A 25844-nucleotide genomic window follows, 5' to 3' on the forward strand; every position below is an offset into this window, starting at 1 on the left:
GAAACCTTAATGACTTGGAGAAGATCTGCAAAGAGGAGTGGGACAAAATCCCTCCTGAGATGTGTGCAAACCTGGTGGCCAACTACAAGAAACGTCTGACCTCTGTGATTGCCAACAAGGGTTTTGCCACCAAGTACTAAGTCATGTTTTGCAGAGGGGTCAAATACTTATTTCCCTCATTAAAATGCAAATCAATTTATAACATTTTAAACATGCGTTTTTCTGTTGTTATTCTGTCTCTCACTGTTCAAATAAACCTACCATTAAAATTATAGACTGATCATGTCTTTGTCAGTGGGCAAACGTACAAAATCAGCAGGGGATCAAATACTTTTTTCCCTCACTGTATACTTATCTGTACAAAATATAATTGGTTTATTGGTTTGACTTGATTATGTATACCTGGGGCAATGGACATTCAGGAGAATGGACATGCCAAAATGTTCAGATAGAAATGTATTGTGTGGATCAGATATGACTGTCAGATAGATTGGAATAGTATAGGAGATTGTGTGTGCTCTATTCATTATTTATATCTACAACTTGCAGTTTCAGATACAGCCCTGCCATTAGTTGAAGGCAGCCAATCCAATAGTTTCAGAAAAGTAGTCATTCCTGAGATCTGTATTAAAATATATTTTTAAAGTAGGTGTTTTCTCAGATCTGGATTCAAATAGATTTATAAAGTAGTTTCTTTCTGAAATCTGTATTTAAATAGTTTTAAAAAGTAGTAATTTTTTGGGATCTGTATTCAAAGAGTAGTCACCTCCAAAGTAACTATTTGTTCCCCTGGAAAAATAGTGACTTTCCACAAAGCATAGTTAAAACTATAGTTATCCCAGGTCTGGCTCAGTGCCATTATCTTGTGCGGTATTGAAAACAGGGGTGGCAATAATTTTGACCCTTATCTTTTTGAAAAATAAGATTTAATATAATTTCCTTATTTTTTTGTTGCATACAATATAGCTCAGTATTTGTAGTATTTATTTTATACAGTATTTTTTGCTCATTTTTATCAAGGGTGCCAATAATTTTGGACCTGACTATGCGCTTTATGACAGAATGTTAAAATGAAGTGAAATTATTTTACGAAGTTACACTACTCAGAAGGTACTCAATTGGTGGAACGACCCAGTATACACATCCGGTTTATTCTTGTGGGGTTTTGGCAAGTAGCATTTTAGGAAATCCAGCAGCGTTAACTTCTGCCAGTTGGTTGCAATTGACCCAACATGTTTTAATACTCAATTGTTTACAAACAACAAGAATGTAAACAAACATTGTGGAAAAACAACAATTGGAATTCTGGTTTCGCGAGTTTGACATGCCTGAGCCTGAAAACAGTGGGTCCTCCCATTTTGCCTCGCCTACATAGTGTTTATACCTTCCACTCTGCAAGAAGAAGGATTCACAACATCTGAATCCTTCAGTCTATGCTCAAACCCTACACCCCAACTGGAGCACTCCATTCTGCCACCTTTGGTCTCTTGGCCCTCCCACCCCTATGAGGGGCCAGTTCCCACTCATCCCAGTCAAAGCTCTTCTCTGTCCTGGCAACCAAATGGTGGAACAAGCTTCCCCCTAATGTCAGAACAGCTGAGTCCCTGCCCATCTTTAAAAAATAAAAATAAGAACTACTAAAACCATTGCCCTTCTTGCACTAACACTTGCACTTGTCTTTTCTTACCAGCACTGACTTTGCTGATTGCTGTTTTATTGAGGAAAAATGTATTATGACTTTGATATGTAGTTGTCTCAGCTAGCTACCTTAAGATGAATGCATTAACTGTAAGTCACTCTGGATAAGAGCGTCTGCTAAATGTAAAAATGTAATGTAAATGTATAGCTCCAAAATATGGTTGAAACTATGTCATGGACTGTCAGTCCTTGTCTCTAGAATGTTGTTTGAGGATAATTTAAGAGGGGTTACATTTCCTTACATGCTCCACTCCTCAGTTGTATACCAAAATACAAATACAAATGTTGATGTTTTTACCAATAAACTGTGAATACTTTGTAAATAGTCTCTATTACACTTATCTTTGTTCACAGTTGTGATATTCTATTTCGGATAAATCAATTATGAAGGACCCCCCCTCCCCCCCATGTAAATTCATAATCATCACAACAGGGAATGAGAATGGCCACATGAGGGCGATAGAGCCTCACTAGTCAGAGACCTCCAGATGATGCTGCAGCTGTTACACCATGATCATTGAAACCCATGGCCATATTTTATCATCTGTCCTTGATCCCTTCTCTGTTAGGTCTTTGTCATGGTATGTTTGCGGCTCACCTTACCTCTTAAAAAATGTGAGATGTATTGTATACCAAGGCAACAAATTCACCATCAACATGTAAAATGAAATAGTCTGATTGACCATTAGCAAGCATGAACCATCAGCCCGCATGTTAGTTAGTGCTGTTTACACATCAGCTCTTTGGGAATACGGGGCAGTGGAGAGCATTTTGGGTATTCTACCCAAAGAGTAGTCCAGCTTGGATGTCGTTTTTCTCACTTGCATTCACAGTGGTATATGACAGAGCATTTTGTTAGAGTAACGTTAATCATCAATTTATCTAATGGATTTGTTGTTCTAAATTAGGCATGCCAGTTAAAACTGTAATCTAAAACTGTAAAATAGCCCACATCCAGACTGCTTTAATTGCCAAATCAGAGTCTGAAAAAAAGTGTTTCTTCCCCCTAATTTCCCACTTGAACTGATTTTAGCTCTAAAGTGTAAGAGACTACCAGACGAGTTTAAATACCTTGCAAACAGATTGGAGTCTTTAGGATATTCCTATATGCAGAGCTTTGAGGACGTTTTTTTTGTTTTTGTTTTTATGTTTTATTTATTCTCACCAAAGAAAACAAGTGAAAGACACAACAGTATAGATTAAAAAATAAATTTAAAAAACTCTAAAAACGCTGTGCAGGTGAGGTTGGAAACCCAAAAGGGCTTAAATGAAAACCACACCACAAAACCAATATACAAATCTAAATACAACAAAATGTGTTCAATCAGTTAAACAGAGTGTACTAATTATAAATGTACATGATATAGTCAGTATTCAAGAAAAAACGTGTGCATGTGTGAGAGTTAGGCTACATGGAGGAGACTATTGGGTAGTTTGGTTCATCAGGCTGACCCCTAGTCTACACTTGAAGTTATTGAGGGATGATTATGTTTTGGCAATGTGAAGATTCAGAATTCCAGAGTATGGAACCTCTGTATCTGATAGAGAATTGACTATGTGAGGTGCAGCAATGAGGAGGGTGAAGGGTATCACAGTGTCTTGTGTTGTATGCATGGATTTGGGAATTAACCTGGAGGAATCCATTGAAGGGTTTAGGTAGGCTGTCTGGGAGGTATGTGTATTTGTACATGAATGTGCATAATTGGAGTATACTAATGTTGTAGATAGACAATATATTGAGTTTCTTAAACAGAGGGGCAGATGGAGACAAGTAGTTAGAGGAGCTGGCTAGTCTTGCACATTTCTTCTGTGTGATGATACATTTTTGTAAGTAGGAAGCATATGTACTAGCCCAGACAATATTGCATAAAATTATATATGGGTAAATTAAGCTGTAGTATAGTCTTAGGAAGCAAGCCTGATGAACCAAACCACTTTCTTTCTGATGTTACCAATGGACTTCACCACTTTGCTGCAGACAAAGTGAATATCTTTCCAGGACAACTTTTCATCAACTAGAACACCTACGAATCTAGTGGATGAAACCTGGTCAATTTAATTCCCACCAATTGAGATTCTGGCTCTTTAATTTATTTTATTTTTATATATATCTGTGTTTTTTTGAAACAATATTTCTTATTCTTACCAGTGAATAATATGAAGTTGGATTTTTCATTTAGAAAACTTGGCCATGCTTGAGTTGGCTTCATTGATTAGTGAATTGAAATTCTTGTGTGATAAAATCAAGTTGGTATCATCAGCTAAAAGAATGGGAAGTATGGTAGAAGACACAGCAGCAAGGTCATTGATATAGATTAGGAATAACAAAAGGTCCAAGGATCGAACCCTGTGGAACGCCACAGAATATCTTGGCCCTGGCCCCTGGTAGATGCACAACCATGGCATTAACAAATTGTTCTCTTATAATAAACATAATTATATAGTTCTATGTTTAATCATGAAAACCGTAATAATACAATTTAGCAAATTATATTTCATGACCAGCCGTGTTGAATGCTGGGGGAGGGGATACTCATCTATAGACTTAAATGTGGCTGGCTGCACCATACAACTCAATCTATGTGCATAGACAATATTCATACCTCCATTAGTTTTAGAATGATTATACCTCATAACATTCATATAATTATACAGGGTATACTAGTCACAGACATGAGATGCTTATAGGTTTCAAATTGTGACTGTATAGAGGTTATGGTGGCTGTATTGGATACAGTAATGAGGACCAACACCCAAAATCTCATATAGCTAAGCTAATACGTCTCTAGACACTGTTGTCTAAATACTGACTATATTGTCAAACTAAAGAGAGAATGAAGTTGACAATGCAAGATTAACACATTTCATAATTGCAGCCGTTGAATAGCTACTGTATGTAAACATACATACTAAATCATTATTCAAATACTGAATGTTTTCTCCTGTAAAAACATTTAAATGCACAAAATGTTACAGTTAAGACACTAGTTCTATTCATTGTTTTATGCTGCAGTATTTGAATAGGAAATAGATTCATTAAACTAAGCATGAACATAAACATATTTTATAATCTATGACAGTGTTGTATATAGATGCTACTTTTCTTATTCCCTTAATGAAAGCAATCTGGACTTTATGTACATTAATGTGTTTTATATGGTTTATTTGAAGTGTTTGCTCTTAAATGCTTTACGGGTCAAAGGATTTTAGCATTATGCATAACCCTTATACATAGCTTTGTATTGATGCCATGTTGGGCAATGGTACAAGCAAAATGTTATTGATGTATTTCCTTACAAATATATGGTTCTACATATCTATAAGGTTTATCAAGTTATTGATCACTCAGCACAATAATCACCTTTCCCTTTCCTCTTTCAACCTTTGCCAATGTTGGAAAGATTCTGTTTCTTCTGACTGTTCCAAACGGAATGTATTTTCCCCGTCGATATTGGCTTCAGGAGCCTACAATAAAGAGAGCACTTACAATCCTTTCTGATTAGGAAGATCAGGCCATACACTTGACAAGAATATAACCCCAATACAGACAGACTAAACACAGAGTAATGGGGACATATTTTAAAAGAGCATAATTTATCCAGGTATTCATTGTTGTGCAGACGTGGTTCACTGCACTGGTTTGTTCAGTGAAGAAGTACTTATGAAGGTATTGATTTTCTTTGGAGACTGAATGATCACATATGGCTACAGATCCAGATAAAATGCTGTTTGATGATTGAGGAAATGTTTCAGCGTTTACAAATGGTTTGGAGGATGTTTGTAACAATTCTTCACTTAAAACCATCAGGCATCACTATTATTATTGTTTTTTTTTCCTAACCTTGAACGGAGTGTGTCCATTTTGTCTGGTGATAGTGATAGAAGGGGACAATGCTACACATTAAAGGGGCAATCTGCAGTTGCTACAATTTTTGGACTGTTAAACTAATGATATATAGCCATTGATTCTTGAAGAATATAACTTATAAATGCCTCATGAGCTTAGTTCAACTTTCGTACCCCATCAGAACCCCAAATATATTATTGTTTTACTCCAATGTCTGTAAACATAGTCATTGTGAACAAACGCTGTATAGCTTCAAAACATGGTTAAATGTATAATTAAGGGTCTCTATTCAATCCGTATCACGGAAGTTCAGCATTACAGCGTGACTGAAATTCAAAGGCAATGTTACATTTCTATCGCGCAATCTGTAACGCTTCAGTGACAGATTGAATAGAGCCCTTGATCTCATGGATGGTCAGTCCTTGCATCATTAGCTCTGTCTATGAATTTAAGAGTGGTTATATTTCTCAAGCCCCATCCCTAAGCTGTTTACCAAAATGAGTGGCAAGGTGCCCGCTTTGTCATTGTTTCAACAGCTGATTGCAGCTTTAAATGTAGTAATGTGTAATTGTTTCTGTTTTCTACGCTTTTCTATACTCTGGCATGTTTAGATAGCTGGGATGTAAACTGTATCTGATTTGATCATCTCTTCATAAGTCAAGATTGAGGTTCCTTTTAAAATCATAGCCTTGAGAGTTAAATTACTGCATATCAGCAAGCTCACTCTTCATACTGCATCCCTGCCAATTTCAGAGCAAAATTATTTGATCTGATCAGATATGTTTCATTAGATCACCATAGCGCTACTTACTCCTCATTACAACACTACAGTGTTCCCTTAAGTCTTAATGAATTCAGATTTCATATTCATGTTCTGGCTTGATGAAGGCATCTCAGGCCTCCATGTGATCACTCATGCTGTTAGTCACAAGATGGTGAGGGAAATAAAATGGACACCTTGTTTTTACACTGTCTGCCTACCTTCCTTTAATATCTATGTGTTGAACCGATTGTGCTGTTGTCTTCCAAAGCATGGGGTTACATCACTCCATGTCAGTTAATCTTATTGTCCAATGAAGTAACTGTCCAGTGTTTCCAGATTTCTATGAAATATAATTAATTACAATGAAAAACTTACAGTTAATAACAGCGAAATACTTTTCCTTCCAAAAAATTGTAATTAAGTATGTTAAAAAGTAGCTTTTTTGTGTTGGAATGGTGTGGGCGTTCCAACAACAGAATGGTGTGGGCATATACCGGTCATTAAAAATATTCATGCGTGTAGACCGCTGATTGGCCAGCTCAGCCAACGAGGCAGGATGACATCATTCTCTATGAGGAAATAGCAAGAATTTTTGAAATGGTCTGTTTGAGATACACGTTTGAGGTGGGGTTTTTGAAGTGAGATTTTCACTGGACAGTTACTTTAAATAAGGGGTGTCAAACTCATGGAGGGCCCAGTGTCTGCTGGTTTGTGTTTTTTCCTTTCAATTAAGACCTAGACAACCAGATGAGGGGAGTTCCTTACTAATCAGTGACCTTAATTCATCAATCAAGTACAAGGGAAGAGCAAAAACCCACAGACACTCGGCCCTCTGTGGAATGAGTTTGACACGTGCTTTAAATGAATAAAACCATTAATTTCTAATTTATTTGAAAATATGAATATTTCACATTGACAGCTGTATCTTTCAATATTCTGGATATTCTGAATAGTCAGGATGCTGGTATATAAAACGAAAGAAAACATCACCGCATTCATGCACTAATCTACTATTGAAAATACTAAAAAATATATACATTACCAGACTGCCTAAAAGCTATGATGAAGCAAGTATGGTCCTTAGATTTTTCTACAGTATTCCTCAGTAGTTCTAGATAGCACTCTTTGTCCTGTATAATTCATCATTGTAGTAATTGCTACAGGTGTAATTTGAGCAGTTCCTTTGTATCTCTGGAACAGTTATGTGCCATTGTCAGTCACTGTGTACCTTAAGACTAAGCATGACAGTCGTGATGAAAAGACCCACAAAGGCTTTCTAAATAGATACTTTTTCCCACCCAACAATGGATGTCATTTCAGGCGCGCAGATGGATTTTTGGGGTAGATCTTTGTGAGTGTTTGGAAACATGGGAGACCGAGTGGGGAAGGCTGTGGTGCTCTACGTTTAACCTCATCTTAACTGTATTGCGTGATAGAGAATTACAAAGGATTACTCCTGCTGTGAGTTGTACCGATTATACAGTGTACAGTTTTAGAACAGTCACTACATAGAGACAGGCCCGATATGTGATGAGGGCCTACCTATTGAAATATTCCCCTCACTCTCCCTGGCTTTTGATCCTCGTCCTCTCCCTCCCCCTCACTGAGCTCACAGAGGGGAGAACAGGTCTCACGGTAATGCTTTGGTGGAGTATGAATTGGGTATTGTACTCCTGAGTGGCGCAGTGGTCTAAGGCACTGCATCGCAGTGCTAACTGTGCCACTAGAGATCCTGGTTCGAATCCAGGCTCTGTCGCAGCCGCCCGCGACCGGGAGACTCTTGGGCGGCGCACAATTGGCCCAGGGTAGGGGAGGGAATGGCCGGCAGGGATGTAGCTCAGTTGATAGAGCATGGCGTTTGCAACGCCAGGGTTGTGGGTTCGTTTCCCACAGGGGGCCAGTATAAAAAAAATTATAATAATATGTATTCACTAACTGTAAGTCGCTCTGGATAAGAGCGTCTGCTAAATGACTAAAATGTAAATGTAAATGTATGATTATGTTGCCTCATTTCTGTTTCATGACATGAAGCATAATTTATTTAGGCCTTGTTAAATGAAACATCAGTACAACAAGACAGTATTAAATATCAAGACATTAAGTAATTTTTTCATTTACAGGCTACATTTCAGCATTGGTGTAATATGTATGTTAGGATTCTGTAGGTTTACATTACTTTGTCTTTATAACCTGTTGATTGAGAAAAGGCGTAAGATAGCTGACATCCCCTCTCTTTGAAAACAATGGAGCAGCTAGGACCTTTAAGAACAATTGGTCATTTTTAAACCCCATGTCTCAAAATGTTGAGTATAATTGGGAGGAAAGTTTGTTTTCACAATATCACTTGGAACCACAAGCACTCCATTGTTGTAAGGCTCAAGGGTTTTGACAAGAAATAATACATAAATGTAAAACCAGCTGTAAACCTCCACACAAGACTCTCCAGCTCAGTTGCCTGTGCAGTCCCCTATGTACCTAGAAAGAACAAGCTCCTTACTACATAATTCAGTTCGGGTAACAGCTGGCTTTACTACTATAAGGAACATAATCATGCTAATTGTAAACGTAAAACTCTTTAAATACATGTATTTACCTTGAATTACCACATTTTGTATAATTTGCCAAGTCTTATCCTGTGGTAGCAAGTTACCTTCTATTAGAGGCTTTGTTAGAGGGTGCCAAGTAACATTACCCACAGAAAATACTGGGAAGCTTGGTAATTAGGCATGAATTACCTATTAACAAAAATATAGTTCTCAGGTTCTCTCTGCTGACTGAACTTGTTCTTCACTAATGCCAGGAGGGCCTTTGCTTAGGCAGCATAACATAATTCTAATAAAAATACAGGTGGATGTTATTGTCTGGTCTGTGTCAACATTTACCATTTCATCTTTGAGATAGCTACAAATTTCACACCACATCATCATGCCACCCCAATTGAACTGATTTGTATTTTACGTGCAGGTCTATTTGATTTCCGGGGGCCTGTTTGTGAAACACATTGATTTCTATCCAGGCATAAATGTGTTTAGAGGAAACCTCCAGTTTTCTGCCTTGATTGACGGAAGGATATTGAAATGTCCTCTCTCTGTTTCCCAACCCATTACACTGTACACACACACAATCACACTTAAAGAGCAAGGCTCTGATACTGAACGTTCCCACTAATCATGCTGGCTGTGATCATGATGAATGTCTTATCGCTTTACTAGAACTGGTGGTGGTAGTGGCCCTGCTTGCACTTGGCCTTTTCTGTAAACAGTCGCTAGCCCACCCATGATGACCCACCCATGATGACCAATATCTATGGTTAAGAGCTTCCAGTTGGGGGGCTGCTGCTGTTAGGTGTTCTGAGAGAGGTTCTGAATGGAGCTACAGATGCATGTTATAGGAAGGGATAGTGTTAAGTGGGATACTGGGGACACAGGTTGAGGGAAAAGTTAGGGGTAGTTTCCCTACCATCTGCCATAGAGCTATACATATAGATACATATATAAATAATGTGTACCACAATTTACTTCTTTTAAAAGAACCAAATTCAACCCACACAATTTTGAACATTTTGACAATATTATAACCAATTGCTTCTTACAAGCAAAGTAAGTAATTGTAAGTCTACAAAGGCTTCTGCCTACCATTTTCTTTCTCCACCATAAATGGTTGATTCTTTTATCTGTGATTCTTATAAGCGGAAACCACAGTATTTGTGGGAGGATAATGCTATAGTGCTATCTCTGTTGCAAAATGTTACTATAACTAAGACTGTTTAGTCTCTCTTGAATAATGCCCATTATTGGGAGGGATGTAACCTTCTTTTTGGATAGAGTGGAAATGACTAAATCTGCAGCGCCATGGGGTGCAGCCTCTAAGTGTATTCCTTTAGCTTTTATCATCTTATCCGAGGGCACCCTGCATTGCCAGGACTGTTACTGGGGAAGGCCATGCCCATTTAATAACCACATCACAACCACTGCCTCTTCATATTGTGCCCAACCAGTCCCAATTTGACCAGTATTAGCGCACTCGCTGGTCCTGGTAACACTTTACATCAACTTGCTCTTACCTGTAATATTACCCATGTTAATACACTAGTGCCAGCATTTTAGTTGTTGCAATCTGATTTCATAGTAATGGAGTTCACTGTTCCTTATTTCACCAACAAAGTCCATAACAATGCCATTATAAAGTGATTACTAAATCGCCACGTAACAGCATGTTAATACAATGTTGTTACTATAGTAATTACAACATTATTGCACAGGTATAGAGCAACTGTTACTAATGTACTGTTTCACTGCCTTGTTTGATGTATACAAAGCTTTCAAGTGAGCTCATAATTAAACCTGAGGAACTAGCTGTGAAGCCTGTGAAAAGACACGCAGTAGCTAAGTGTCAAAAAGAGAATAGAGCATTTCATTTCTCAAAGCACACCCATTGATTTTTGAATACTCAACATTTTGAATGTACATACTATTTTCTTGCATATTGCATGGATTTTGTATTTTCACATTATATTCAAACTAATTTACAGTCTTTGCAATATTGCTGTAGAACTAGCAATTGGGGACTGGATTTTTCAAGATGAGCCATTGTTGGAACCTGAGAGGCCACAGGGCTGCGTGTGCAAGCTGTTTCCCAGGCTGAAGCTCAGCAACACAGCTTGAGAAGCAGAATTCCCCTTCAGTCGTTCCCTTTTTAGCCCCCTTTTACCTTTCTTTAACGATCGCTCCTTCTCCACTCCAACCAGCCGTCCCCAAACACTCAGTGAATAAAGTTAGTGCAACATGCGGCCCTTAAACCCACCCCAAGACTGCTGCCTGGCAGCCACACTCACAGAATTGTTTGTTAATAGTCCAATTAGATAATTGCCATCTTTCACTCCTTTTCCTCTCTGTTTCCCATAAAGGAATGATTGGTGTTCAGGGAGGGGGGCAGCTTGAAGAGGGCTTCTGGCCCCGCAAGGTGACGAGAAGGGCCGGAGAATGTTCCTTGGACAAGGCCATTGGTTTGAATTGAATCATTGTAGCCTAATCAATGGTCTTATTGGATTACTAGCCACTGCTCCCTGAGATATTGTTGCTCTGACAATGAAAATAGCTAAGAGTTGGTGGGTGGGTGGGTAGAAGGATGGAAGTAGAGTGCTGGAGAAGGGGGTTGTTCCACTGGTGTGAGTGCAGGCACTAATGACAAAGTTTTGTCCCCTTTTTGTGTTTTTCAGATTAAGATTATAAGTGCAGCAGACTGCTTCTGGTGCATATATCTGAATGGTGGGGACGCTGCGTTAATGACTAGGACCTGTGGGCTGCTCTTCCTGCTGTTGTTCGTCGTGCTGAGTGACGACACAGGAAACTTTAACACAGTTCCTGTTAAGCAGAGCCAGGTGGTTTTTGTGAATCAGCTGTCGTGGAGAGTACAAATTCCAATCGGGGTGGATTCACTTTTTTCTGTCTCTCCTTTATTTCTCTCTCTCTCTCACACTCACTCTCACACTCACTCTCACACTCACTCAGTCACTCACTCACTCACTCACTCCCATTCGCCTGTGAAAGCACTATAGCGGCAAGAGCTCTATGTTGCAGGGGGACGATCATTGGCGAAAGACACAATAAATGCGATTAAAGTTAGCCATCGTGGCCAGACAACCAACTCCGGAGAAACGTTGAAAATGGCTGGCCATGCTCCGGGGATCAAAGAATGAAGTGCCTGGGAACATTTCTGGAAGTGTTGTACCCCTGTGATTGTGTCTGTGTGCTCAGGGAGGCTATTTTGCAAAGCGAGACCAATCATTTCTCTTGATTCCCTGACTGAGAGCTGGCTGACAGAGGGGGACGGAGTGAGCGAACCCCTCTATTAGGACCTGATATATTTCCCAAACAATTTAGTGTATTCATGAGGTTACGCAAATGTGGAAGCAGCAACATTACCGCAATCAATTGAAACAGCGAGCGTGTGTCGATCCATCGCTCAGATTATTTGGAGATCATCTATCAGCTTGATGTGTATGTAACAAGGCGAGGTGGCATTAAATCGCTTTTGAGTTTCAGTGATAAGTCCATGATCATTGTGCAAGTGAGTTGGACAATGATAATAGGGCACCTTGGCGGGTGAGGCAAGTGTCCCCCGAACATTAGGTAGCTGACTCTCTGGTCTAAAAGGTGCTGTTTTAAAACAAAGCCACACTGTTGAGACAACACAACGTGCAATACTCTCTGCAATCCCTTTTTTCACCTAACAAAGTAAAGAAAGTGGGGGAAGAAAGAAATATCGGAGAGGATAAGTGAGTATGGAGGTCCGATACAACCAGGAGACAGAACTGGGGATGGGGCTGGATGATGGACTAAAGGATGGGAAAGACGGCAAGGATTCCCAGGGAAACCTTCCCAAAACCTTCCTAAAGGATCAGCAGGAGTCCTTCTCGCGATCTGGGATGGTGGAAAACTGTGAGAAGAAAGGTGGGATCACAGGGGACCCAGACTACTGCCGGAGAATACTTGTCCGAGGTGAGAGGATTTCTACTCGTATGTAATAATGCTGCAGCGTATGGGGTCTATTTACTCATTGCTTTAGTTTATATGTATCCACAGGATTAAATAAGATAATTTGCTATGTGGGATATGCTGAATTGCCAGACAGAAGTTTTGGATATGGGATTCAGGTATAGGCTTTGTGTAGACTCAAGAAGCGTAGGAATAGCTTTTGGTTTAACAGACATACTGCGACATGGTTCCCAAACAAATTCTCTGTTTTTAAACTGTGTCTACAATATGTTTGAGACATTGGGATGGATTACATTTTTTAACCGTTAGAAACGTTCAACTTGTTAATTATACTGTTTTTATTTGACACACAGAAGCACATTTTCCCCTAGTGCTATTTGGTTTATGTTGTTATTTTATTACTCTTTCATTTTCAGAAAAGGCACAGGAAAATGAGGCACTATCTGTTAACAATGCGCTATAGCCTTCTGGGGGCATTCTCGGGAGAGAGTGCAACATTTAGCAAAAAAACAAACATAGTAGTTTTAGTCATTGTACAAGTATTTTGGACTTTTTCTAAAACCATTCTGTATGAATAGTAAATACAAACATAAAAGAGTAAATACAAACATACATTTTGAGCACTTTTGTAAAAATGAACTATGTGCATATTTTCATGACGTATGTAACCCCTGTGACATACTCCTTCTATCAAAATGATTTACATTCACAACAATTTCGTTTCTTCTGCAATTGAATTATAGGGCACACTTATAGAATCATAGCACACCTTTATTTAAGATTTCTAAATACATTTGGTTTTAAAATTAAGAATGAATTTCATGCTACTATATAATATACAATTTGTCTCTATGAAAACACACTATTTGTATTTGAAAACAATATTCACAAAAGTGTAAAAGGATATGATACACAGGTTTTCGCTATCTTATCTTATTCAGATACAGATGTTGAATAAGCAATACTAAAGGACGTCAAATGTATTTGCTTATATCATCTTTGATTCAAGGTATTTCATATGTAGTTAATAAAATACATTTGTTAATTGTTATGAGTGTCATCTGGCCTCAGGGGTAAATTGTAGCAGAATATGCACACATCATTTATCTAATCTGTTTAACACAGTTGGTCAAACATAGAGACTGTTTAAAAACATGAATAATCCTTGCTAATTGGTATAGAAATAATTTAGCAAATAAATGAAAACTACTTTCAAACATAAATGTTCATACTTTCAGGTTATCTTTTGCTGCTTTTAAATGATGAGAGAAATAATAATACTTTTGAGTTCATTGAGTAAATTCTTAAGAAATAACCTTTTCATATAATATTTTCTCTCTTTTCTATTAAGTAAATAAAAGCTAATACAGCTATGGAATTAATATCAAATCAAATGATTTAAATGTATTTCCTTGAATTATTTTTCCATTCACATGATAAAAAGTACAACTTTTTAACTACACATTAGATTTGGATTGTAGAAAACTAGAGGAAAAACACTTGAGGTTAGTTTACTCATTTTAGGTTGGTCAAAGGAAATTATCACAATGAAATAAAAATAAAATATCATCATATTCTGTAGATTTAAAAAAAATCAACTTTCTTCTGTAAACTGCACTTTTCAAATGAATTAAATACTTTTTTTTAAACTGGTTTAAGTGCATTTGAGGTTACCCGTAGTTAGCCTGCAAAGTACACTAGTTGGTTGGGAAAATGTCAGTGTATCAACTGAAGTAATGCATATAACTGTGGTTGATATTATGCATTGTATGCATTCATATAAATAATGCACCATATTCATGTGCATACCTGGATGGTTCATTTTTCAATTTTGCAGACATTCTTAGTTATCAGAAAATATTGTATTGTGTAATGTAATTAAATAGAGATGGACATAGATCCTCAGTTTTATTAGCCTAACATTATGTATTTTCTATTATGTCTTTTATTTTGGAAATATAGTAAAATCATCATAGATTTGTTCATACAGCTTTATGCTAGGTACTGCAACAAGACCTAAGTATTTCATTGATGGCAATCATTCATTTCATGGACAACAGTAGGCATACACATATTACAAAAAATTATGAATGGTCATTCTGATGTGCTTAAGATCAGATTAATAGATCACTTTATTGGTCAATTGCAACCGAAATTTGACTTCCGCTTTTAACCCAACCCCTCCAAAACACAGGTTTTTTGGAGAGGTGCAGGGGGGCTGTTAAGTACTTTGCTCAATGGTAGGCAATGGCATCGAGAATTTGATACCAGCAACCCTCTGGTTGCCAGCTCACTTCACAACAGATTTTTCCTGTCAGATTGTGGATTTGAACTAGCAACCGTCCGTTTGCTGGCTCGCCTCTCTAACCACTAGGCTACCTGATGACCCACAAGTGTTTCTAATTTTGAATATAGCTATCATTGATGAAGCTTCAATGGTCACGTGTTCTTTGTTGTAGATGCCAAAGGGTCTATCCGAGAAATCATTCTGCCAAAGGGACTGGATTTGGACCGCCCCAAACGAACCCGGACCTCTTTCACCGCAGAGCAACTCTATCGTCTGGAGATGGAGTTCCAGAGGTGCCAGTATGTGGTTGGGAGGGAACGGACAGAGCTGGCCCGCCAGCTAAATCTATCTGAAACTCAGGTAATTCAAGCAACATACAATATATGTGCCTATTTCCCTCTGACCATCAGTAAATAAAAAGGGCAAACACAATACCAACTCTATATTCTGTGTTGTCATAGATAATATGTTATGGGATTGTTCAATAAAGTGCCTTTTGGGTAGTGTAATTTTGTAAATAATAACTATTTATTTGACCTAATTTTAACATTCTGTCATAAAGAACACATGTTCAACTTCATGAAACACATGTTTTCCCATCTCAAGAGGTTCAATTAAGAAAAATGAAAGTGCCAATTAAAGTAAAAGGGTTGACCATAACAGGGTTAACAGTTTCATCTTAAATCAGCCATAACTCCCATTGTGACAGGGAGAATGGAAGCTTGTTGTTTGCAACAGGGAAGGGCAATTGAATGCAAGCTTAACAAAACATTTGAACTTTTATAAAAATGTCTAGCCTATCTATGCATGGGTAACATGGTTGATGTGTTATGCTTGACAGGCTCAGTTTTCCACCACAAAACACCAGAAAATGGCCTAAAAGAATAGAACCAGCTCACCTGCTTTTACATTATGATTTTACTATTAGATGTTCAATGTTTCTTTTGAAAAAATACTTTTATGAAAACACAATTATTGGAATATGGTTAAATTTAGTTAGAGCGTAGATGTACACTACATGACCAAAAGTATGTGGACACCTGCTCGTCGAACTTCTCATTCCAAAATCATGGGCATCAATATGGAGTTGGTCCCCCCTTTGCTGCTATAACAGCCTCCACTCTTCTGGGAAGGCTTTCAATAGATGTTGTAACATTGCTGCAGGGACTTGCTTCCACTCAGCCACAAGAGCATTAGTGAGGTTGGGCATTGATGTTGGGCGATTAGGCCTGGCTCGCAGTCGGTGTTCCAATTCATCCCAAAGGTGTTTGATGGGGTTGAGGTCAGGGCTCTGTGCTGGCCAGTCAAGTTCTTCCACACCGATCTCGACAAACCATTTCTTTATAGACCTCGCTTTGTGCATGGGGGCATTGTCATGCTGAAACAGGAAAGGGCCTTCCCCGAACTGTTGCCACAAAGTTGGAAGCACAGAATCGTCTAGAATGTCATTGTATGCTGTAGCGTTAAGATTTCCATTCAGTGGAACTAAGTGGCCTAGCCCCCCCCCCGAACATTTTTTTTAACTGCCCCAGACCATTATTCCTCCTCCACCAAACTTTACAGTTGGCAATATGCATTCGGGCAGGTAGCATCTCCTGGCATCCGCCAAACCCAGATTAGTTTGTCGGACTGCCAGATGGTGAAGTGTGATTCATCACTACATAGAATGCATTCCCACTTCTCCAGAGTCCAATGGCGGCGAGCTTTACAGCACTCCTACAGACGCTTGGCATTGTGCATGGTGAACTTAGGCTTGTGTGCGGCTGCTTGGCCATGGAAACCTATTTCATAAAGCTCCCGACGAACAGTTCTTGTGCTGACATTGCTTCCAGAGGCAGTTTGGAACTCGGTAGAGAGTGTTGAAACCAAGGACAGATTATTTTTATGCGCTACGCGCTTCAGCACTCGCCGGTCCCGTTCTGTGAGCTTGTGTGGCCTACTACTTCGCGACTGAGCCGTTGTTGCTCCAAGACGTTTCCACTTCACAATAACAGCACTTACAGTTGACCTGGGAAGCTCTAACAGGGCAGAAATTTGACTAACTGACTTGTTGGAAAGGTGGCATCCTATGACTGTGCCACGTTGAAAGTCACTGAGATCTTCAGTAAGGCCAATCTACTGCCAATGTTTGTCTATGGAGATTGCATGGCTGTATGCTTGATTTTATACACCTGTCAGCGACGGGTGTGGCTGAAATAGCCGAATCCACTCATTTGAAGAGGTGTCCACATACTTTTGTATATATAGTGTATGTGATACAACTGTTGTGTTTTATCAAAATCTACACACATAATGTCACGAGCATAAAAGGCACTCAAGGAACGACCCTTATGTATTTTCAAATCTCAAATGTGAAAAATGTTGCTTTACATATTGTCATCATACTTGTTGTCATATCCCATTCCAATACAGTCTATTTAAATGTTACTATAACCCAGCTGACATTTTATTTAGCATACTGATTAGTTCATTGTTTCTAACAAAAATAATTTAAGATAATTAAGAAATGTGGAAAACTGTTTCACTGATCATATAGTTCAAGCAATAGTATTGTTAGTTAATGATCATATGCAAAACTCAAATCAAATATATTTTGTTGTATTTTGCTTAGTGAACTATGCAATCTCAGTTCACTGCAATCTCAGTATATTCTATAGCCATGTTAGCCATATTTTCAGTTTCTAGTCCACAGGCCTTAGCTTTGGGGGTCAGGGAAAGGTCATGCTGCACCCACTGTCGGTGAACTGTATTTTCACTCGTCTGCTCGCTCTCGACAACCGGTGCCCCCGCACATTGACTCTGTACCGGTACCCCCTGTATATAGCCTCCCTACTGTTATTTTATTTTACTGCTGCTCTTTAATTATTTGCTATTTTTATTTTTTACTTAACACTTTTTTTTATTTTCTTAAAACTGCATTGTTGGTTAAGGGCTTGTAAATAAGCATTTCACTGTAAGGTCTACATCTGTTGTATTCGGCGCATGTGGCAAATAACATTTGATTTGATTTGACAAGAGATACCAAACTTATTTATTACCCTTCAATATTTTCACTTCAGGGAAATCCTGCTCTCAGGCCGACATATTTGCAGCACAATTGTATTTATTGATTTATCTTGCTGGCCAATGGCATAGTCAGCTGCATTTGCATATGTTTATTACGTATGTCATGAATGCTTCATTGGGCCTAAACAAGCTAGACTTTAGACAGAGGTTAGACTGGAGCATTATGCTCAGGTATTTTCTGTGAGTCACAACATAGACCCGTGTTTCTCTCACACATTTCTGATCATTATAAGAAATATTCATTATGATCTGGCGGAATTTATAATGTAGCATTTACAACATTTAAAAATTATAAATAAATAAAATTCTGAGCCATACATTTGATGCTTTTATTTAGTATGTAGCTACAGTATACATGTGGTTTACCATGTCAGCACACATTGAATTCAGAATTCTTTGGTGGTTTTTAGAAGAGAATAATGGTACTTTAGACTTCACACAGCCGTTAGGTCCCCATTCACGGGGAGGACAATAGGCTTGAATTTCTTAACGTCTTTTCACATGCAACATTAAATGTTCCACGCAGCCATGCTACTTGATTACTTTAAATCTTCAAATGTCTTGTTCATGCATTGATTAAGTGGTCTCTAATGACGATATCATGAAATTAACATTTTGTTCCAAGGCACTCTTGGGGTGTTACATTAAGAAATGACAGCCATTTGCTGAAGTGTGCACACCTAATCATCTTTGTTTGGGTTGTTGGCTTCAGAGCCCCTTGTTGGACGTTGTTGAAAATGTATCCTCTCAGATAAAATATGTTCACCAATAGTTTAGGATATTCTTATAACATGAGGGTATATGGTTATCATAATGTAATTCCTTACTTCCAGAGTGTAAAATAGATTTGCGATATACCCACTAACATTGTGAATTTACTGAGTTGTTGATCTATAACAACAACAACATGAAGGAAAACATGCTATTCAGATGTGATTGAAGTAGCTGCAGTTTGAGGTACTGTAGCTGGAGGCTCATTGATTGAGACACATTCACTCTAATTATGGCACATATGAAAGCAATCAGGTTTGATTGCCACAGACATGATAGAGGTGGGGAAAAACATGAAGAAAATGCAAAACATTTTTTAAAGGAATATAATATGTACAATTGATATTTATAAAACCCAAATGGGAAAAGATAGGTCTATTTGTATTGTTGAATGACTATCAAACATGTGGAATAGAAATGCGTTTACTTTACTATTCAATGTCAAAATGGCCTCTTCACAAACACATTTTTTTCTTTATCCACTTGAATAGGAATACAATAGCCATGTTTATCTGTCATACACACTTTACTTTGTCACACCCCAGTCCTTGTTATACTTCAGACACACACATACAGATATACTCATCAGGACCAGCCTCAACTCAATCCATTTCTCAACTTACTGTTGAGAGTTAGCATAGTAGAATACACAAGGTGCAATTTTGAAATTTGGTTGTGCATCTGCAGTTTTTCTCTTGTTATGTCAGTCACTGCCAGTCACTCAATTAGCCATGTCAGCTAACTATTTTTAGATTGGTAAATTAGTCTAGCCAGCTATCTAAACTTGAAGTAATCATGGCCAAATACCAACCAGGCACGCAGGGCATGCAAGGGATGTGCCCCGGGGCCCTGACCTTCAAGGGGCCCCCATTGATTTTGTAAATCATCCTCACTCAGATATCATTAACATGGCATAAGGCATGGCAAAATGTGTAGAATTGCAGGAAATTAGCTGTAAAACTGCACATTTGATCTCTCTGCCCCATGGCAAAATGAGTAGAATTGCATGAAATGTGTTATAAAATTGCTAAATGTTCTCTACGCCCCATGGCAAAATGTGTAGAATTGCAGGAAATTAACTAAAATTAATTAATATTTGTTTTTCTCTCCGATGTATTATTATTATTTATTATGATTATAGAGGGGGTCCACAAAAGTTTTTCCAGCGAGGGCCCCGAAACCAAATCTTGCCTAGGGCCACCAAAAGGCTAGGGCCGGCCCTGATACTCATTAGTATCTGACCATGCTTTTGTTGCTTTCATGTCCTTGAGTTCATGCTAAACATTTTAAAGGTCATGGAAATACATTTGATCATTTTTTTTTCTTACATTCTGCATTTTACTAGGAGAAAAATATGTTATAGAGTTATTCATGCCTCCCGTGATAACATATTTTTCTTTACGGAAAGTTTAGCTCAAGTTTAGACCCAAAACAGCGTACTGTATAGTGTATGCTCATACCTGCTATGAAAAAAGACAAATTATGTGTGACTCTGATGCCCCCTGGTCTCATTCCCTGATCATGCTACCAATGTTATTACTATCACAATTCAAATAACGTGGACATCAAAGTGTGACCTATACTGAGACCACAAGGGAATTCATAATTATTCACAACAATCCAAATCATTCATTCATTTTCTACAAACATTGGTGTTGCAATAAATGCCTACAGAGATTAGATAAAATACATATTAACCAAAGTATATTAATAGGCCCTATGTTGCTGAAGGTCTCTACTGCTTATTTTCTGGCTGATTTTGAATTGGTTTTCTGTCCTCCCTCAAGGTTAAAGTTTGGTTCCAGAACCGACGCACAAAGCAGAAGAAGGACCAGGGCAAAGATTCAGAGCTGCGCTCGGTGGTGTCGGAGACGGCGGCCACCTGCAGTGTATTAAGACTCCTGGAGCAGGGCCGGCTCCTCACGCCGCCAGGTCTGCCGGGGCTCCTGCAGCACTGTGGCAATGGCACCCTGGGTGCCGCCCTGCGAGGGCCCTCCATGGGCATGGCCAGCAATGGAAGCAGCAGCAGCAGCAGTGGTGCCAGCTCAGGGACGGCCGGCGGCAGTCCCCCTCTGCCCATAGTGACCAGTTCAGGGACGGTGGCGGGCCTCCAGAGCTCCCCGTCAGCTCATGGCCTGTTCAGCTTCCCCATGCCCTCTCTGCTGGGCAGCGTGGCCACCCGCATGTCCTCCAATCCGCTTTCTATGGCCGGGAACCTGCAGGAACTGTCTGCCCGCTATCTGAGCTCTTCTGCTTTTGAACCTTACTCACGGACCAATGGCAAGGAGAGTATGGACAAAAACGTTTTCGAATGATGTTTTTGATTCATTTCGTTGCTCTCCTTGCTTTTTATTGTCTTGGTTTTGTTTGTTTCGCCCTCTTCTGTCCTGTTTGTGTTGTGGTTGTCGTTCATGTAAATCCAACTGAACATCTGATGCCTCTCAGAGGGAGGAAAACAAAGACAAACACATTTTCATTCTTATAAAAACAGGGAGATTTTTTAAAGCTTTTGCACTAAATTAAAGTTTCATCTCCATGTTCTGAATTTCAATATAAATGCTATGAGAAACATTTATCCATGAGATTGCAAAGGGGCAGCATAAAACAATTCTGCCACATTTTCTCACATTTATTCAGAAAAAAAGCCCCAAAAATGAGTCTTTATGTTTTGGTAACACATCACAAATGTTTAGCTGCTGGAGGTAATTGACACATTACACACAAAGCTTTTCAGTGGTTGGCCATGGGTGTAACATGATGGTATCTTTTTGATTTTGTGTTTTATTATTTGCTTGTTTGGGGTAGACTTATGTCACAGTGTGTAGATGTAGAGAGTTAACAAGCATTACAGCTTGTGGAGTTCAGGTGACAGACTGTCAGTTCAGGACGGCATGGTGAACTTGGAGTTAGTTCGGCCCTTGTCAAATATGACATTTCAGTTTACGGAAATATCACAGGATTCTTTTTCCATTTGCAGATACTCATGAGGAACACAGGCAATTAACATACAAATGCATTTACATATGCAGATGTTTTGCAATATTAAGCTACAATAACAGTATTTTATACCAGTTTGTATTTGTTTTTATGTTTGGGCCAAAACAAACTAAAGAAAAATGTTGTCATACAGTATGATAGTTCAATTGTTCTGTGTTAGTTGTTTTATAAATGGGTTTGTGAGGGTTTTCCCAATATGATTTTTAACACAGTCTAAATGTGTGACTTTCATGTCTTAAAGCTGCAGTGTTCCAATTTTTCGTCTGTGATTTTTATAATACTGAGTGGTAGTCCAGATTTTCATGTACAGGTACGAGTTGGAGAAAAGCTTGGAAATGTGGGGTTGAGGAAAGAGACGATGGAGGAAAGGGTTCTGGAAAAGCTTTTGAACTTCAGTAAGCAGCTTGCATAGTTGGAAGTACTGAATTTAGCTTGATGCTACATGATTGAAAACAGTGCAGAAGGTTTTGCAATCTTTTAAGACCTTTTCCCATGTAAAATGTTTTAAGATCAGTCACCATGGCGGAAGGTTTAGAAGGAAAGGAACATGAGGTGACTGAGTGAAATTACTGTAGTATAAAAGAAAGAAAAATTAGAATTGTACCTAAAATTGTTATTTTATTGTAAATTATTCATGTCCGTAATTAATAGATGATTAGTATGTATATCTGAAAAATAATGAATGAATGAATGAATGTAAGGGATAAATCAGTCAAAGCTCTTTGGTGCTGTTGTTGTGAAATAACTTGAACTTTGTGACGTGTGGTACGAGTGTGGATACATATTATATACAGTATATATGGCTACCAAAAAAGTCAAGTGTGTTTTTTCAATTTCTTTCATACATTCATCATGATGATAATCCAGTAATGATTAAAAAAAAGGCCATGTTGTACCTTCATCGACAATGGGTTTGAATAGCTGTTTATTTAATATTTATTTGGTATTCAAATGAAGTGTTATGCCCTATGGAGAGGACCTTCATCTGTGTTATTTTGGGTTGCAATGCTACCTAGTGTAGCCTTTTCTGTGTATGGTGAACTCATACAGCACTATAAAGGAAATGCTGACACAACGGGAAGGACATTTTAGTTGTTGTATTAGTCCCCCTAAGCTGATAACCAGGGTCATGTTAAATAGTAGCATACGTGTTTGGGGGGAGTGTTTTTGTTTGTTATCTTACCCTAACCCTAACATAAACCCTAACCATAACCACTACCTTATGGGAAACTGTACATACATTCAAAAATGTGATTGAGGCAGTGAAAGTGATATTGAGAATATGGTCTGACTCACCTCTATAAAGTTTCGGAACTAGATGGGCTTAGTTGAAAAATTACAATTCTTAAGAGAGTTGTAGAACTGTCAAAATGGACACTGGAAAAACTTTGTGTCTGGAAGCCAGGCTACGCAGCGAAAAGGACCTTTGCAGTCTCTGTATTTAAGAACCCTTGGACGCCTTTTCAATAGAAGTGATTTCAATGGAATAGGAAAAATCCCACTTTGGCCTATGAAAATAATTGAGTTTAACCATTCAAAACACACACAACAATGTCACACAAGGAGGGGAACTGTCTCTTTAAAAAGCAGTTGCAGTGACCAAAACCATGGAAGTCTGGGGACTAAAACAAATGGGGACGAATGTGATGATAACAACAATAAAGGTAGTACAGTTCCAAACAAATAAGCACATAGCCCACCATGTGGATAAATGGCATAATACTCCTGGAATGGCTAATGCTCTACCCTACTATATGTGTCCCAAATTGCACGACTGTGTGTCATACAGTTTAATGTTTGTTTGAGACAATGGAAATTGCATCGAAATATGATTGTATAAGAAATACAATATAAGAAATGTATTAGCGTTAGCTTATGTCAGCCAAGTTCATTAAGTTGCATTTGGTACACTGGTGTCAAACTGTCATATATTCTAAAATTCTATAGGCCTCTTTTGCCACAGCAACAATTTAAATATGGACCAGTACAAAGAGCATTGATATGAAATGACATGGAATTTCTACCAGTGATTAATAAATGAAGAGGAAAATAATCCAATATGGTGGAAGTTCTGGTTCCATGTTGGACATTTATACCAAACAAAAATATAAACGTAACATGCAACAATTTTTTTTGATTTTACTGAGTTACAGTTCATATAAGGAAATCAGTCAATTGAAATAAATTAATTAGGCCCTAATCTATGGATTTAACATGACTGGGAATACAGATATACAGTGCCTTCGGGTGGGTAGTCAGACATATTGACTTTTCCCACATTTTGTTACGTTACAGCCTTATTCTAAAATTGATTAAATAAATGAAAAATCTCAGCAATCTACACACAATACCCCATAATGACGAAGCAAAAACAGGTTTTTAGAAATTTTAGGAAATTTATTAAAAACAAAAAACAGAAATACCTTATTTACATATGTATTCAGACCCTTTGCTATGAGACTCGAATTTGTGCTCAGGTGCATCCTGTTTCCATTGATCATCCTTGAGATGTTTCTACAACTTGATTGGAGTCCACCTGTGGTAAATTCAATTGATTGGATATGATTTGGAAAGGCACACCCCTGTATATATATGATCCCACAGTTGACTGTGCATGTCAGAGCAAAAACCAAGCAATGAGGTCGAAGGAATTGTCCGTAGAGCTCCGAGACAGGATTGTGTCAAGGCACAGATCTTGGGAAGGGTACCAAAACATTTCTGCAGCATTGAAGTGCCCCAAGAACACAGTGGCCTCCATCATTCTTAAATGGAAGAAGTTTGGAACCACCAAGACTCTTCCTAGAGCTGGCTGCCCGGCCAAACTGAGCAATCGGTGGAGAAGGGCCTTGGTCAGGGAGGTGGCCAAGAACCCGATGGTCACTCTGACAGAGCTCTAGAGTTCCTCTGTGGAGATGGGAGAACCTTCCAGAAGGACAACCATCTCTGCAGCACTCCACCAATCAGGCATTTATGGTAGAGTGGCCAGATGGAAACCACTCCTCAGTAAAAGGCACATGACAGCCCGCTTGGAGTTTGCCAAAAGGCACCTAAAGACTCTCAGACCATGAGAAACAAGATTCTCTGGTCTGATGAAACCAAGATTGAACTCTTTGGCCTGAATGCCAAGCGTCACGTCTGGAGGAAACCTGGCACCATCCCTACGGTGAAGCATGGTGGTGGCAGCATCAAGCTGTGGGGATGTTTTTCAGCTGCAAGGACTGAGAGACTAGTCAGGATCGAGGCAAAGATGAACAGAGCAAAGTACAGAGAGATCCTTGATGAAAACCTGCTCTGGAGCACTCAGCACATCAGACTGGGGCGAAGGTTCACCTTCCAACAGTACAACGTCCCTAAGCACACAGCCAAGACTACGCAGGAGTGGCTTCGGGACAAGTCTCTGAATGTCCTTGAGTGGCCCAGCCAGAGCCCGGACTTGAACCCGATCGAACATCTCTGGAGAGACCTGAAAATAGCTGTGCAGCAACGTTCTCCATCCAAACTGACAGCGCTTGAGAGGCTCTGCAGAGAAGAATGGGACAAACTCCCCAAATACAGGTGTGCCAAGCTTGTAGCGTAATCGCTGCCAAAGGTGCTTCAACAAAGTACTGAGTAAAGGGTCTGAATACTTATGTAAATGTGATATTTCAGTTTATTATTTTTTATACATTTGCACAAATTTCTAAAAATCTGTTTTTGCTTTGTCATTATGGGGTACTCTGTGTAGATTGCTGAGGGAAAAAAACGACTTAATCAATTTTAGATTAAGGCTATAACGTAACAAAATGTGGAAAAAGTCATGGGTCTGAATACTTTCAGAATGCACTGGTCAAAGATACCTTAAAAAAAGGTAGGGGCGTGGATCAGAAAACCAGTCAGTATCCGCTGTGATCACGATTTGCCTTATGCAGCGTGACACAT

General features: G+C 38.8%; 1 protein-coding gene across 1 annotated transcript; it reads left to right on the forward strand.

Moving 5' to 3' along the window:
- The first annotated feature begins 11721 nt into the window (after positions 1-11721).
- Positions 11722-22821, forward strand: LOC121582917 (ventral anterior homeobox 1-like). Its single transcript, XM_041899075.2, has 3 exons — positions 11722-12808; positions 15265-15452; positions 20717-22821. Exons 1-3 carry the CDS (start codon positions 12592-12594, stop codon positions 21242-21244), a joined length of 933 nt encoding a protein of 310 aa, XP_041755009.1. The 5' UTR covers positions 11722-12591; the 3' UTR covers positions 21245-22821.
- Positions 22822-25844: the final 3023 nt, after the last annotated feature.

Source organism: Coregonus clupeaformis, chromosome 1, assembly GCF_020615455.1.
Source record: "Coregonus clupeaformis isolate EN_2021a chromosome 1, ASM2061545v1, whole genome shotgun sequence".
Taxonomy (NCBI): Eukaryota; Metazoa; Chordata; class Actinopteri; order Salmoniformes; family Salmonidae; genus Coregonus; species Coregonus clupeaformis.